The sequence below is a fragment of the Trachurus japonicus genome, chromosome 22 (genome assembly GCF_045865225.1).
Source record: "Trachurus japonicus isolate A0001 chromosome 22, Traja_1.0".
Classification (NCBI taxonomy): domain Eukaryota; kingdom Metazoa; phylum Chordata; class Actinopteri; order Carangiformes; family Carangidae; genus Trachurus; species Trachurus japonicus.
This window is the reverse complement of record NC_140928.1, coordinates 1,174,659-1,190,339: the sequence shown is the minus strand read 5'-3', so window position 1 is coordinate 1,190,339 and position 15,681 is coordinate 1,174,659. Positions and strand designations below refer to the sequence as shown.

General features: G+C 47.2%; 1 protein-coding gene across 1 annotated transcript; it reads right to left on the bottom strand.

Annotated features, from left to right (window-relative positions):
- Positions 1–4,936: 4,936 nt before the first annotated feature.
- fbxo34 (F-box protein 34) lies at positions 4,937–14,115 on the bottom strand. Its single transcript, XM_085768141.1, has 3 exons — positions 13,892–14,115; positions 8,252–8,330; positions 4,937–7,402 (listed from the first exon to the last, which is right to left on the bottom strand). Exon 3 carries the CDS (start codon positions 7,396–7,398, stop codon positions 5,479–5,481), a length of 1,920 nt encoding a protein of 639 aa, XP_085624267.1. The 5' UTR covers positions 7,399–7,402; positions 8,252–8,330; positions 13,892–14,115; the 3' UTR covers positions 4,937–5,478.
- Positions 14,116–15,681: the final 1,566 nt, after the last annotated feature.

Below are 15,681 nucleotides of genomic sequence, written 5' to 3'. Positions count from 1 at the left end.
TCCCTCAAAGCCACAGACAGCGTCAGATGGAGACTCAAACATGCAGCCAGAAGTTTATTTACTTCAACAAGCCGACATGTTTGTAAAACTAGATCTGATTCAAAGTCTGGCGGAGTCGAGACCCAAGTTGACGCTCGGTGTGTTCAGGTGCAGTGGGAAGCTCCCGTTTGTGTCAGAAACACAGGAATATCAACTCTGGACTTGAAGCTTCAAGTAAATAAACTTCTGGTGCATGTTTGAGTCTCCATCTGACGCTGTCTGTGGCTTTGAGGGATGGAAACAGCCTAAGCAGCAGAACTTCAATCCGCTCCCATTCATCGCTGCCGTGGCGACGCGGGGACAGACCATAACTACCACAAAACAGGTAGCCTATAAATCTCTCTGCCCCCTAGCAGCAGCAGATCTCTTTGCTCCGTAGGTGGGTCTAGAAACGAGCCATAGGAACTTTTTGAGTCTGGAACACCGTTTGTGTTGACCAATCACAGCGCTCTATCTGTTTAGAGAGTCGTTGGGCGGCTTAACGCCATGACGACATACATTTGAATTGGCTCGTCAGGCTAACGTCATCCTGCTCTTTGCTCGTTGCCAGACTAGACATGTTAATGATATAGACCAGAGCTGCATTTTTATGCAAATGAGAATGACTGATGCATCCTGGGTAATTTAGGGGCAGCGCCCGGCATTTTTACATTGCCCTCAGTGGCTTTTTGTGTTTTGATGGAGCGTAGACTAACTAACAACCAATTTGAATGTTTTATTTTGTGTTTCTTTTGTAGCACTATGTCTCATCATTATTTTGACACCCTCTTTGAAACCCACCGTTCACGCTATCTTGAAAAACTACAATGAATGAATCTACGGTATGCTCCTTTATCCTCCCACAGTGATCAATGACTCCACACAGTGGCCAGAAATGTCTGACCCAGACATCTACACGTATTTGGTGGAATCACCGGGAGGTTTTGGCTCAGTGTTGTCTGGAAACAGCCTGTTAATAGACAACTTTTTGTTACTTAGTTTGTCAAGCCAGTTAGGCTGAACTTTACAATGCTGCCCCTAAATTACCCAGGATGCATCAGTCATTCTCATTTGCATAAAGATGCCGCTCTGGTCTATAGTCTGGAGGGTCTGGCTACAACACAGGAGCAACTAAACTGAAAACCTTCAGATTCCTTCTTTTAGACCTGAAACGTTAGGAACATACAGCCCCCAGTCGAATTTGCCCGGAATTCTCCTTTAACGGTCTGCTGGACCTCATGTTCAACAGGTTCTGGACTGTCAGACGGGTCCATCTCAGTCCAGAACCAGTCGGTCCGGTTCAGTTCAGTTCTCCGTCTCAGTCCAGACCTGCAGAGTCCAGCAGCTCCAGGACTCGGTGGAAACTGAATTCCTGCCCATAAAAGGTGAGAAGCTGTGACAGCGTCCAGGGAGTCCAGAGTGAGTCAGACCAGGACCAGGACCAGAACCAGAACCAGAACCAGGACCAGGACCAGGACCAGGACCAGAACCAGAACCAGGACCAGGACCAGGACCAGGACCAGGACCAGGTCTGAGTCCGGGTCAGGTTGAGCAGCTGCTGGTTCCACTGCGTTAGAACGAGTAGAAACACATGAAGCTGCTGATGGAACCTGATCCTGCTGCTATTTCTGGAGCAGCTCAGAAAGGACACAACTACACAACTACACACTGCAGCTACACAACTACAGGCTGCAGCTACACAACAGACACACAGTTGCACAACATACAATAGCTATGTTGACAACCAACATTTACACAATACGAGATGTTTGGCTTTTGGATTAAATGTCAGAATGCACCTTTAATGCACTATAACCTTTACAGGTGAACTTAGTTGAACCTTCTCTAAACTTCTGAATGAATGAATGAATGAATGAATACATGAATGTGAACACAACAGCAACACAACTAGACTCAGAAACTTCAGCAGATTCTCTGTTTACTGGGGCTTTTATTTTGAAGGGCCACGGAAATTGAGTTGAACAACAGAAACTTCCTGTTTCATCAGAACTTCTGGAGAAGTTTGACTGATTATTGGTTATTGATCCACTTCCTGTCTGAGAGCAGAGGACGTGGAGAAGAACAACCTCATGTCTGAGTCCAACTCATCTTCACACACACTCTAAGTCGTTTTATTGTGAAATCCCCTCAAACAGGAAGAAGAAACAGGAAGTAAATACATCCCATGATTTTATTCTTGACTGTAAATAATAATGAACCAATGAAAACTGTTCATGGATGGACAACAAGCCGGTTGCAGCCTGTTTCTCTTTGTCTCTAAAAAGTCTGAATGTTTTATGAAATAACGTCTCAGGAAAAATATATATGATGAAATCACAAAAGTAAATAGTGGAGTTGATAAAATAGAATGAAAATCCTATAACTGACATTTCTAAGCACATAGAAGCATCAAAAAACTGCACGTTAGAGAACAATAGAGTCCTGTTGTCCACTACAGTGATGAAATTAAAATAAAATAAAGTTTTATTTTTCTTTTTTCACCACCTCAACATTTAATTTATGTAAAAAACCTTTCTCAACTCATGAGTTTTGAATCAAAACTTCTTTCTGTAACATTTCCCATCCCAGTGACACGTCGCCACCTGCTGGAGAACTCCTGGTATTACACCTGTGGACAGGTTGTTACTGTGCTGCATTCAAGGTCCAGTTCAGTTAAAGGGATAGTTCAACATTTATTCAGATCCACCTCTCACCATAACCCCTATAGTCACAGCAGCAGGTTCATCTCCTTTAATTATCGATGCATGTTGTTTTGAGATCGGCGGGGCAGAGACGTGAGCTGCTCACGGTCCAGGTCCCCTGTCCCTCATCAAACTCATCAAATACACAATCCAACAACTCCACAACGCTCTGGTGGACAAGTTGTGAGCTGTACCACGCTATGAGATAATAACACAACGTTACCACACAGAGTTGTTTTAGAGGGAAATTCAGAGACTGTTGATGAAAAACTGTCCCTGAAGGCAACGTGCATCAGCGGTTTTGCATGAATTTATCTCTAAAACAACTCTGTGTGGTAACGTTGTGTTATTATCTCGTAGCGTGGTGAATGTGCAGCTCACAACTTGTCCACCAGAGCGTTGTGGAGTTGTTGGATTGTGTATTTGATAAGTTTGATGAGGGAAACCAAGAAATCCCATAATGAGCCTCCGTAGCCTCCTGCTCCTCCTCTCTTTCTCTCCTCATCTCCTTCCTTCTCACTTTCAGCTCAAACACTGGAAGTGTATGGGTGGTGTTAGCCTGCCTCCACCTAAAGTCGCTAATTGGCTCAGCTCAAACAATGGAAGTGTATAGGTAGTGTTAGCCTGCCTCCACCTAAAGTCGCTAATTAGCTCAGCTCAAACACTGGAAGTGTATAGGTAGTGTTAGCCTGCCTCCACCTAAAGTCGCTAATTAGCTTAGCTCAAACACTGGAAGTGTATGGGTAGTGTTAGCCTGCCTCCACCTAAAGTCGCTAATTAGCTTAGCTCAAACACTGGAAGTGTATGGGTAGTGTTAGCCTGCCTCCACCTAAAGTCGCTAATTAGCTTAGCTCAAACACTGGAAGTGTATGGGTAGTGTTAGCCTGCCTCCACCTAAAGTCGCTAATTAGCTTAGCTCAAACACTGGAAGTGTATGGGTAGTGTTAGCCTGCCTCCACCTAAAGTTGCTAATTAGCTTAGCTCAAACACTGGAAGTGTATGGGTAGTGTTAGCCTGCCTCCACCTAAAGTCGCTAATTAGCTTAACTCAAACACTGGAAGTGTATGGGTAGTGTTAGCCTGCCTCCACCTAAAGTCATCAGAGAAACTCTTCAGCAACTCTAAACGGAAACCGGCGGGCCGATCTTCGTCTCAGAGCTGACAAAACTCTCCGGTAAGGCATCTTGAGCGGTCAAATGCCGCTAACGGGACGAGATCGGTCAAAACGGAGGGTTCAAGCAAAGACGCTTTATTTTGGTTCAAGCTAGCTACATCGAGGGTAGGTTAGCTTCCTGTTTCAAAGTAAAAGCACAAATTCTATCGCCATGGTTTTCTGAATGTAAAGGGCAACGGGTGTTTTATTTTATTTTATTTTTTTTTTTAAGTATATTTTTTGGCTTTTCATGCCTTTATTTGATAGGACAGTTGAGAGTGTGACAGGAAATGGGAGGCAGAGATGGGGGGAATGACATGCAGGATAGGGCCGTCCGACGCGGGACTCGAACCGGGGCCGCCTGCAGCGAGGACTATAGCCTCAACACATGGGGCGGGTGCTCTACCAACTGAGCTAAACTCCGCCCCAACGGGTGTTTTATTTTGTGAAAGTAACCGGAAGTGCGTTGGTCACAACGGCTAGCTTGAGTTGCGCCGAATTCGTCCCAACAAAATTGTAAACCGCTGGTATTTAGACAAATTAACGACACACTGCTGATCTAAACGGCTACTTTCTCACCTAAACATGTTTGAAATGTGGATAAAGTGAAATATTTACGGAGTTTAGAGCTCGGGTAGGAGGCAGGCTAACACTACCCATACACTTCCAGCATTTGAGCTAAGCTAATTAGCGACTTTAGGTGGAGGCAGGCTAACACTACGTATACACTTCCAGCATTTGAGCTAAGCTAATTAGTGACTTTAGGTGGAGGCAGGCTAACACTACCCATACACTTCCAGTGTTTGAGCTAAGCTAATTAGTTACTTTAGGTGGAGGCAGGCTAACACTACGTATACACTTCCAGTGTTTGAGCTAAGCTAATTACGGCGATACGGCTCTATCTCCCTTGTTACTGCACGCACAGTGGAAAGGATGGTGTCTATCTGCTGGTCATGGACCCCTTTAACAAAATAAACAGCGTATCAGAGGAGTAGTGTGTCTGGTGTGTAACAGTAGAGGTAAATAACAACAGGTGAGTCGTGCGGTGGTTTGGACCATTGAGAAAAGCACTTTATTAAAGCAAAACATCTTTTAACAGCAGGAAGCAGAAGCAACACACACCGACACGGTCCCAGTTTCACCCTCACACTTCGGTCTTTTTTTCTAGAAGCTCTGAAGTCCAGGTTCATATTATTGCATCATCATCATCGTCGTTGTCTCGGAGACGGTCAAGGCCACGCCCCCTCCTCCTCCTCTTCCCCCCTCCCCCCTTCCTGATAAACATCTGGAATTAAAACATCACGACCAGGAACTCGTTCATGTTCAGGACCGAGAAACAAAACAGAAAAAAACTCATAAACTCTCATTTTTATGTACAATTGTAAACACAAAGAAGGTGCAGAGAAGCCCCGCCCCCTCAGAGCAGCAGCCAATCAGAGCGGCTGAACGCAACGACCTCGTCACCGTCTTCAGCTCACCAACTGACCACGATCTGTGATGTCACGAGCCAAGAAGAGGAGGAGGGGGAGGAGTCTTGTCCGAGGCTCCGCCCCCTCCGGCCTCTGGCTCCGCCCACATTTAAAGCTACAGTCTGCGTCGTGGTCGCTCAGTCGTCGTCATGGCTGCGCCTGTAGATCGGCACGTTGATGCTGTGGAACGCCGGCACCCAGCGGTTGTCGTGGAGACCGACGTTGCACCCGGGCGTGTCCCTGCTGGCGCCGTGGCAACACATCCAGTAGCCGGGGCCGTAGGGCAGCGCCTGGCAGAACGGCTTGTGGTGCCAGCGGCACAGCGACACGTCGCCGCGGCCGTAGCGCCGCTTGCACTGCTTGCAGGGGTCGTCGCGGTAACGGGGGTCGGACACCCAGAGCGAGTCGGCGGGCCGCACGCCGTAGTCCTCGATGACGCAGCGGAAGTAGCGGCAGCTGCACTTGAGCGCGGCGAGGCTGCGCGTGGGCAGGAGGCGCAGCACGGCGAGGAGGAGGTGCAGCGGCAGCAGCGAGAGGAAGGGGCGGGGCTCCAACAGCTGCTGCAGCCGCCGCCGCCGCCACAGGAAGTCAGCCGACGCAGACGCAGACACAGACGGACGCCGCGACAACGACACTGAAACCGCCGCCGCCGCCGCATCCGCTAATTCCGCCGCCGTCAACGCCGCATCCGCCGCCTCGGGACTCTGACCGCTCCTCCTCTTCTCTGATTGGCCGTCCAGCAGGTCGGGGGCGGGGCTAACGGGCAGCGAGGGGGCGGGGCGCAGGTGGAGCGTCGTTCTGTGGCGAAGGGGGCGGAGCTCCGACAGGAACAACAGGCCGGGGACAGGCTCCGCCTCCTCCTCGCGCTGAGGGGGCGTTGCCACGACAACGACCTCGACCTCGTCATCGCCCTGAGAGGACGAGGTCGTTTCTAAGCAGCTGATTGGCTCCCGGCCGGGACTCTCAAACGCCTCAGACGTCACCGACGATGTCACTGGTGGTGATGACGTCACCGGTGATGTCAGAGCGGCGCTGCAGTCGGTTGCCGTGGCGGCGGCGGCGAGCAGCACGCGTCCGACCGACCTCCTGAGGCTGCTGCTGCGGGACAGAGACAGAGCGCCGCCGCCGTCGGGCCGCCGCCGTAGCCCCGCCCCCTCGCTGCCCGTTAGCCCCGCCCCCTCGCTGCCCGTTAGCCCCGCCCCCTCCAGCCGCGCCACCATGTCCGACACGCGGACGCCGTCGGGCTGGAGAGCGAGCGACGGTTTACAGTCCAGCTGCTGCTCGCTCGCCCGCTGCTCCAGGAACGCCACCATCTCCACCACCGACACCGTCTGCTCCGACTCCGACGACGACTCAGACTCCTCTGTCGCCACGGCAACAACCGCCGCCGCCACGGCCACCGCCTCGCCGCCGCACCGGGGGGCGGAGTCAGAGCGCTGGTTCTGGTTGTTTCCTCCGGAGCGGCGGCGGCGTTTAGCGCGGCTCGTCTCGTCCCAGCTGCCCTTGGCCTTGGCGGCGCGGCCGAGCCCCGACGCGGCGGCGGTGGCGTTGGTTGCCGGCGGCGACGACGGGCTGCTGCTGATGACCTCGCTGCCTCTGGCTCCGCCCTCTGAGGCGAACATGGCGATCTTCTCGCGGACGTGTCCCGGTCTGATGACGGTCCAGACGTCCGGCGGCGCGTCCACGTCCACATCCTCGGCGGCGGCGGTCTGGTAGAACCGCGGGTCGTTCTCGCAGCGTGACAGCGTTGGCGTTGCCGTTGGCGTTGCCGTTGGCGACGGTTGTTGTTGTTGGGGGCGGAGCTTCAGGGCGACTCTGGACGTCTTCAGCCGCAGCGACGTCGTCACGGCGCCGTTCGTCGTCGTGCCGCCGCCGCCGCCGCAGCGAAGCGTGTTGGTGGAGATGACGCTGAAGGGGAGGCGGCTGCTGCTGCTGCTGCTGCTGACGACGTTGCCATGGTTACCGCCGCAGCTCTTCAACAGGCCGCCGCCGCTCCGCTGGGATGGCGTCGGGACACCGGCGGCGTCCAACCGCAACTCAGAGCGAACGAGCTTCATGATGCTGAGAGAGAGAGAACATCACATGACATCATCAGTTCAGTTATGGGATGTTTTGCACCATCTCGAGTTTATAAATGAGGCCCCAGGAGACGATCAGTTACCGTAGCAACCAACACTAATAATCAATAATAACCAAGGCTGTGTCCTAAACCCCCCCTCCTCTCTCTCTAGTGACCAGTTGTTGTAGTGGTGTCTGAATGTTTAGTGATTATTAATGTTCACTATCTAGTGACTGAATCTATCCCATAATTCACTGCCAAATGTAGTGAACATCCCATGGTCACTAACCGGAGCAAGATATCCCATCATGCATTGCAGTCACGGATCGCCGTTACCACAGCGACCCAGAGCGACCGGTGTAGCTACCAAATAAATGCGGTAGTGACCGGTGTAGCTACCAAATAAATGAAGTAGTGACCGGTGTAGCTACCAAATAAATGCAGTAGTGACCGGTGTAGCTACCAAATAAATGAAGTAGCGACCGGTGTAGCTACCAAATAAATGAAGTAGTGACCGGTGTAGCTACCAAATAAATGAAGTAGTGACCGGTGTAGCTACCAAATAAATGCAGTAGTGACCGGTGTAGCTACCAAATAAATGCAGTAGTGACCGGTGTAGCTACCAAATAAATGAAGTAGTGACCGGTGTAGCTACCAAATAAATGCAGTAGTGACCGGTGTAGCTACCAAATAAATGAAGTAGTGACCGGTGTAGCTACCAAATAAATGAAGTAGTGACCGGTGTAGCTACCAAATAAATGCAGTAGTGACCGGTGTAGCTACCAAATAAATGCAGTAGTGACCGGTGTAGCTACCAAATAAATGCAGTAGTGACCGGTGTAGCACCTCACCTCCAGGCTGCGTGCTGATTGGCTGGTGCTGCTCCTCTGGTCCCTCAGCTTCACATCGCTCACACCTTCAGTCGGACCCCTGCACACACACAGAGACACACAATCATCATCATCATCATCATCATCATCATCAGGGCTGCACGATTAGAATATTTTATTTTCAGCTTTCAGTTCAACGAGATATAGGCTACATGAAAACACAAACATATATGTATAACATTTGGAATTCCCCATGTATGCATCTAGCGGTGCGGTTGCATATCTGAACGTATTCTTGATGTTGCATTCACATGAAATGGGGCAGACGTCAGACAGACAACAGACGCTGCATGTAACAGGATAAACAAGTGGTCCCTGACAACATGTTGTCATGGTGATGTGGTATTGTTTTAGTAAAATGACATCCGGTTGGTTTGCCGACGGCCGTCTGCCTGACTGCACCTGAATGCAACACCGGTGCCTCCGTCCTTCCTCACACTACACAGTGGTGACAGTTTTAACAGGCCGTTTCCGTGGTTACCTACGGTCACGATGCAACATGGCCGCCTCGGTTCGGTGCGTCGTATTTGTAACGACTTGTACCAACTCATTCTAAGGAACCAGAAAGCTTTCATTTGGATGCAGCTGTGATTCACCTTCAGTCAAATACAGATTTATGAAAGACATGTTTGATTTTTGATCAGAAAAAGACAAATAAGTTACAGACTGGGGGTTTAAAGATGAGTTATATCGTCATGACGATACTGAACAGTGTCAATGCACATTCTGCTGATATGGTACAGTGTGTGTGTGTGTGTGTGTGTAAGTGACACCAAACAGCTGCTGTCACACTCTGCTCTGCTTACACTGAGTGTGTGTCTGTCTGAGCCAATCAGCAGCCAGGATTCTCCCCCTGTGTCTATATAAGGCAGCGGCCGATCAATATGTCTGGAATGTCCAAACACACACACACACACACACACACACACACACACACACACACCAACCTGGACCCGGCACCTGTCAATCACAGCTGCTGAGTCATGTGACCGTTCCCCGGCCTCTGATTGGTCGGAGCTCAGTCTCAGTTCCTCTGTGATTTAGAGAAATAAAACTCTTCTGAAACTGTTTCATCCTGTTCACACACACACACACACACACACACACACACACACAACCACACACACAACCACACCCTGAGTGTGTGTGTGTGTGTGTGTGTGTGTGTGTGTGTGTGTGTGTGTGTGTGTGTGTGTGTTCAGACCAACCAAACAGGTTTTCTATGCTTTGTCTCACACACCAAAGAAGCTGCTGAAACTCTGTGGTTGAAATTTATCTTGAAAACTGTTTGACTCAACAACAAGTCTGAACAGGACTGAGTCTGAGTGTTTAAGCCCAACTCGGTAAGGAAAACAAAAGAAACACAGAGGATTAAAGGAATATTCTGTAACTTCTCCTGTTATCTCTTCAGGAAAATCGATTATTTGGTTCAAAAGTCGGTTTTTCATTAAGCAGTAATATCTCCTTATCCCCTGTCTCCTAGCTCCTGTCTCCTAGCTCCTGTCTCCTACCTCCTTATCTCCTATCTCCTGTCTCCTATAGGGAAATACAGAGACTGTTGATGAAAAACTGTCCCTGAAGGCAACGCACATCAGCGGTTTAGCATGAATTTCCCTCTAAAACAACTCTGTGTGGTAACGTTGTGTTATTATCTCATAGCGTGGTGAATGTGCAGCTCACAACTTGTCCACCAGAGCGTTGTGGAGTTGTTGGATTGTGTATTTGATGAGTTTGATGAGGGAAACCAAGAAATCCCATAATGAGCCTCCGTAGCGTAGCTCTGAGCAGCTCACGGCTCTGCTCCGCCGTTCTAAAAACAGCTTGCACCGACAATTAAAGGTAACAAACCTACTGCTATGACTATAGGGGTTATGGCAATGGGCAGGTAGTGTTAGCCTGCCTCCACCTAAAGTCGCTAATTAGCTTAGCTCAAACACTGGAAGTGTATGGGTAGTGTTAGCCTGCCTCCACCTAAAGTCATCAGAGAAACTCTTCAGCAACTCTAAACGGAAACCGGCGGGCCGATCTTCGTCAAGCTAGCTACATCGAGGGTAGCTTAGCTTCCTGTTTCAAAGTAAAAGCACAAATTCTATCGTCATGGTTTTCTGTATGTAAAGGGCAACGGGTGTTTTATTTTGTGAAAGTAACAGGGAGTGCCTTGGTCACAGCGGCTAGCTTGAGTAGCGCCGAATTCGTCCCAACAAAATAGTAAACAGCTGGTATTTAGACAAATTAACGACACACTGCTGATCTAAACGGCTACTTTCTCTCCTAAACATGTTTGAAATGTTGATAAAGTGATATATTTACTGAGTTTAGAGCTAAAATTAAATCAGCTTCTGACTGCTGATTTCAGCTAAGGTAGGAGGCAGGCTAAGGGCCCCCACATACTCGGGCGTACATGACTCCGCGGACGTCCGCACGTACTCCAGGCAGACTCAGTGCAGACGTCCACCAGACCCGTCCGCGCAAAGTTCAATATTTACGACCACGCGGACTCCGCGTACGCGTACTCGGTGTCACACAATAGACTACTCGGCAGGAAATCTTCACATCGACCTGTTTTTAATGTGACACCGTACGCCCGACTATGAAACCTCAAACGTCCACGCTGCTCACAGTACGCGCACAGTACGCCTGAGTATGTGGGGGCCTTAACACTACCTATACACTTCCAGTGTTTGAGCTAAGCTAATTAGCGACTTTAGGTGGAGGCAGGCTAACACTACCCATACACTTCCAGTGTTTGAGCTAAGCTAATTAGCGACTTTAGGTGGAGGCAGGCTAACACTACCTATACACTTCCAGTGTTTGAGCTAAGCTAATTAGCGACTTTAGGTGGAGGCAGGCTAACACTACCTATACACTTCCAGTGTTTGAGCTAAGCTAATTCGCGACTTTGCCTCATCTTTGTATAATAGCTTGTATTCTGTGTATTTTATTATTTTTATGTTATGTGTAGGGACTACAGATGGAAATTAGCTGGGAGCTAAATCTGGTGCAACCATCTTTTCATTTTTTCCTTTAAATGATTAATGTAATTGCACATTGTCCCTTAATAAACTAATAATAAACTAAACTTTAGGTGGAGGCAGGCTAACACTACCTATACACTTCCAGTGTTTGAGCTAAGCTAATTAGCGACTTTACTGTAGGTGGAGGCAGGCTAACACTACCTATACACTTCCAGCGTTTGAGCTAAGCTAATTAGCGACTTTAGGTGGAGGCAGGCTAATGGCGCATTTCCACTAGCACGGCTCGGCTCGATGCTGCTCGGCTCGGCACGGTTGTGTTTCCATTACAACTGAGTATCACTAGTGCCGCCGTGACGTCATTTACATGGCACCGAGCAACGCTCTAAACTCTGTAAATATATAACTTTAGCAACATTTGAAACATTTTCAGGCGAGAAAGTAGTCGTTTAGATCCCCAACGTGTTGAAAATCTGACAAAATACCAGCTGTTTACAATTTTGTTGTTGGCGTTACTAAAGCTAGCCGTAGTGAGCAACGCACTTCCAGTTATCTTCACAAAATAAAATACCTGTTGCCTTTTATCATAAGGAAAGCCATTACGATAGAATTGGTGCTTTTACTTTGTAAACAGGAAGTGAACCTACCCTCGCTGTAGCTAGCTTTAAACCGCCATTTTGACTGCTCTCGTCCCGTTAACGGCATTTAACCGTTCAATATGCCTTACCGGAGAGTCTTGCCAGCTCCGAGATCGGCCTGGTTCATTGTAAAACATTTATTTATTGATGTAAATGTGGTGTTTTCTGTGCGTACAGACCCCAAGGCAGTGCTGCTCTTCTGTCTAACCACAAACAAACTTCTGCTACAGCCACAATTGTTAGATTTCATCAATGAGACCAACATTTATCCCCTAAAAAAAGAGTTTAATCAACTGGTGGTAAACCTCTAAAAGCCATCGGGGAAGTTAATTAGCGGTGGTTTTCTCCCCGGGGTGACGGTGGTAGGCTGGCCGGCGGAGCAGCTCAGCAGACCAGCTGCTGCCTCTATGATGTCGCGGTCGCTGCTCGGACCTGGAGCTTCACTTCTCCCAAAAACATTGGGGCAAACTTCTAAACAGCCGTCGTTTGGATAAACTAACCGCACATTGGGGATCTAAACAGTAACTTTCTCGCATGAAAAAATATTAAAACTTAATAAAGTCACGTAGGTAATAACAGGGTTCAGCAGGAACATTTCTGTTGTCGGTCGTCGTGCGGTTATGACACTTCCAGTGACGACACTCATCGGCCAATCAGTGGAAGGCAGTCGGCTGACGTCACGTTTTAGTAACGCTAGGGCTGAGGTGATACCAAAAGTGTACCTGGTTGCAGGTACTGCATGCTAGTGGAAACACGCAAATAGCGCGCCGAGCCGAGCCGAAGCGCGCTAGTGGAAACGCGCCATTACACTACCTATACACTTCCAGTGTTTGAGCTAAGCTAATTAGCGACTTTAGGTGGAGGCAGGCTAACACTACCTATACACTTCCAGTGTTTGAGCTAAGCTAATTAGCGACTTTAGGTGGAGGCAGGCTAACACTACCCATACACTTCCAGTGTTTGAGCTAAGCTAATTACGGGCGATACGGCTCTATCTCCCTTGTTACTGCACACACAGTGGAAAGGATGGTGTCTATCTGCTGGTCATGGACTCGGGAGTGAGGCAAGACACGGGAAAAAAAATGTTGGTGTATCCCTTTAAGTCACTTCTAATGTTGGGAAGCTTTCTGTCTTCGAAAGCGATCGGTCAACAGACAGATCAATAGTCTGTCAGCGACGTGTTTCTGAACCAACACTCAATGACCTCATCAATATTGATCTGCTGCAGGTCAGAGGTCAGAGGTCAGCTAAAGATCAACACCTCACTGTGTGTGTGTGTGTGTGTGTGTGTGTTCTGTTGCATGAACACAACACACACACTCTCTCTGTGGTGAGGTCATGTGACAGGAAGCTCCTCCCCCTTCAGCTCAGGTAACTCAGGTGTGTTCACACAACACACACACCTAAACACACTTTACAACAACATGTTCATGTCTTCATGTGAAAACAAACCAACAAATTCATCAATCAACAGCTCTGATATCAATAACCATCGATTAATCATCAATTATCACCTAAGCACAGTAAAAACACATCTCACGTGATCTTTTTTGCTTCTTTTCTTTCTCACTGATCAGCTCGAGCTCGACTTCTTGTGACGTCACCGTGGACTTTAGCAAACTGTGACGTGCACTTCACCTCTGTTCACTATCGGGATGATGAGTCGATCGATCGATCTGATCAGCAGGTGATCAGCTGGTGTCAGCAGCTGCAGGCCGCAGCCTCACTGCTCCTCAAAGTTTACTAGCACCAGAGCTAACTAGCATGCTACTAGCCGCGGCCGTTGGAAACCGTGATACACCTGGCTAACTAGCTAGCCTCTGCTGCTAACCAACGAACACGGAGCTGCAGCCTCGACGTTTAAAACCAACTCAAAGTGTTTCTGGTTAAACTGCAGCAGCGGCCCGCAGGTTCGAGTCCGCAGGTTCGAGTCCGGTCCAGACGGTCGCAGCAGCGGCACCGACCGGACAGAGGCCGAGGGTCACACTAACCTGAGCGGGGATCTCTGCGCTTCTCTCCGCTTCTCTGCGCCGGGGCTCCCTGTCCGGTCCGGTCCAGTCCGGTTCGGTCCGGTTCTGACCCGGAGATCGACGCTCTGTTTGGGGGTTAACGGGTCTCGGTTCGGACCGGAGCTCCGCTGCTCCGCTGCTCCAGAACCTGTCGGTTCCTCTGGAGAGAACCAGCCACTACTGACGTACAGCTGGAGCCGCTGCGTGATGACGTCACGGAGCCCGACGAAGATCGTCTATGGACGAGAAGAAACCCCAAGATTCTTGACATCGATAACAAATGTACCTTTTGTAAAATTGAACTTGAAAATGTAACCCGTTTGTTTTATGGTTGTTCATATAGTAGTACATTTTGGAAAGAACTACTTGAGAATTAGATATTATGTAAAACAAAACACAAAATCAACATTGAGGGGAAGAAAGAACGTTATCACTCATTTTGATTTCAAAGAAAAAAAAACTATGTACTATAGTCTATAGTAAACCTTTATATTTTATTGGGGAAGTTTCATATTCATAAATGTAAATTTCAGAATTCTTCACCATCATTTAAGTTGTTTTTGATTGAAGTTGATTATTATTTTAAGTCTCTTAATTTAATTACAAACAAGAAATGTATATCAATAATGAACATAGGCCTACATTCAGAAATAATCTGTCACAATAACTATAATTGTAATTTTAATGGGATACGAGGTCTGTCACCAAAATGTATTTTCCTTTATTGTTAACTTGATTGTTTTTTCTTTTTTTTTCTTTTGCTTAACCTTTGTTATACTGTCATAATTATAACTTTATTGTTACTGTTGTAAAGAATGTGAGCTGGAAAGACTGAAATGTTATTGTTGCTACAACTTTAAATAAAGTTTGAAAAAAAAAAACCTTCTCTCATAATAATAACTTTTACATAATTAATCTCTTCATATTACTAGGTAAATTCCATATACATAAAGTCAAAATCTCCAAGGCAACCCCTTCATTCCCACTATTTTTAATTGAATTAAAAATATATTTTGAGTCTCTGTCACATGTTGAATCCAACAAAAAATGTTTATCAGCTATTGAATTTTATTCAAATTACATTCAGTGAACTTGTCCGCCATTATAACTTGCCCTATAGATATTTTTTTTATCTCCTTTTTATAATTTATTTCTTTTATTAGACCTATTTATTTATTTAATGTATTCACTTATTTATTTTGTCATTTCTATATTTCTTATATTATTTATCTACTATTTATCTAAATATTTTGATAATGTTTGTCCTTATATCATTTCGATGTGTGCCTTTGTCATGTCTGTTTTTTTGTTCCTTTTTCACTTGTTCATACTATTTGATGATAAATAAAGTTTGTTTTTTTTTTAATGGATGAGAAGGAACGTGCAGCTCCACTGGGTATAAAACGACTGTTTCTTCTCCTCTTTGAACTAAAACTATTCGACCAATAAAGTTTTTTCACTAATTTTGTGTCATAATCTCTTTATATTTATTCATTCCAAGAGGAAACTTTATTATCAGTATCTTGATTACCCATCTGAGAGTTTCTGTTCACAGCAGCAGCGACAGAGTGAGACCTCGTGTCCTCGTGTCTAATAAACATCTTTGAGCCATCTTCACTTTCAACAACAACAATAACAAACAAACAAACAAACAAACTGTAGCAGCTTGAATATGAAATCTTTATTTATGAGTCACCAGAGCTCAAACACAACAGAAATAGTACAGGACAGATCCACTTAAAGGACAGTTTCACTCAAATCCAACCTGCCAT

Excerpts from the sequence above, each read along its gene's own strand:
- fbxo34 (XM_085768141.1), bottom strand. The coding sequence starts at position 7,398 with ATGAAGCTCGTTCGCTCTGAGTTGCGGTTGGACGCCGCCGGTGTCCCG.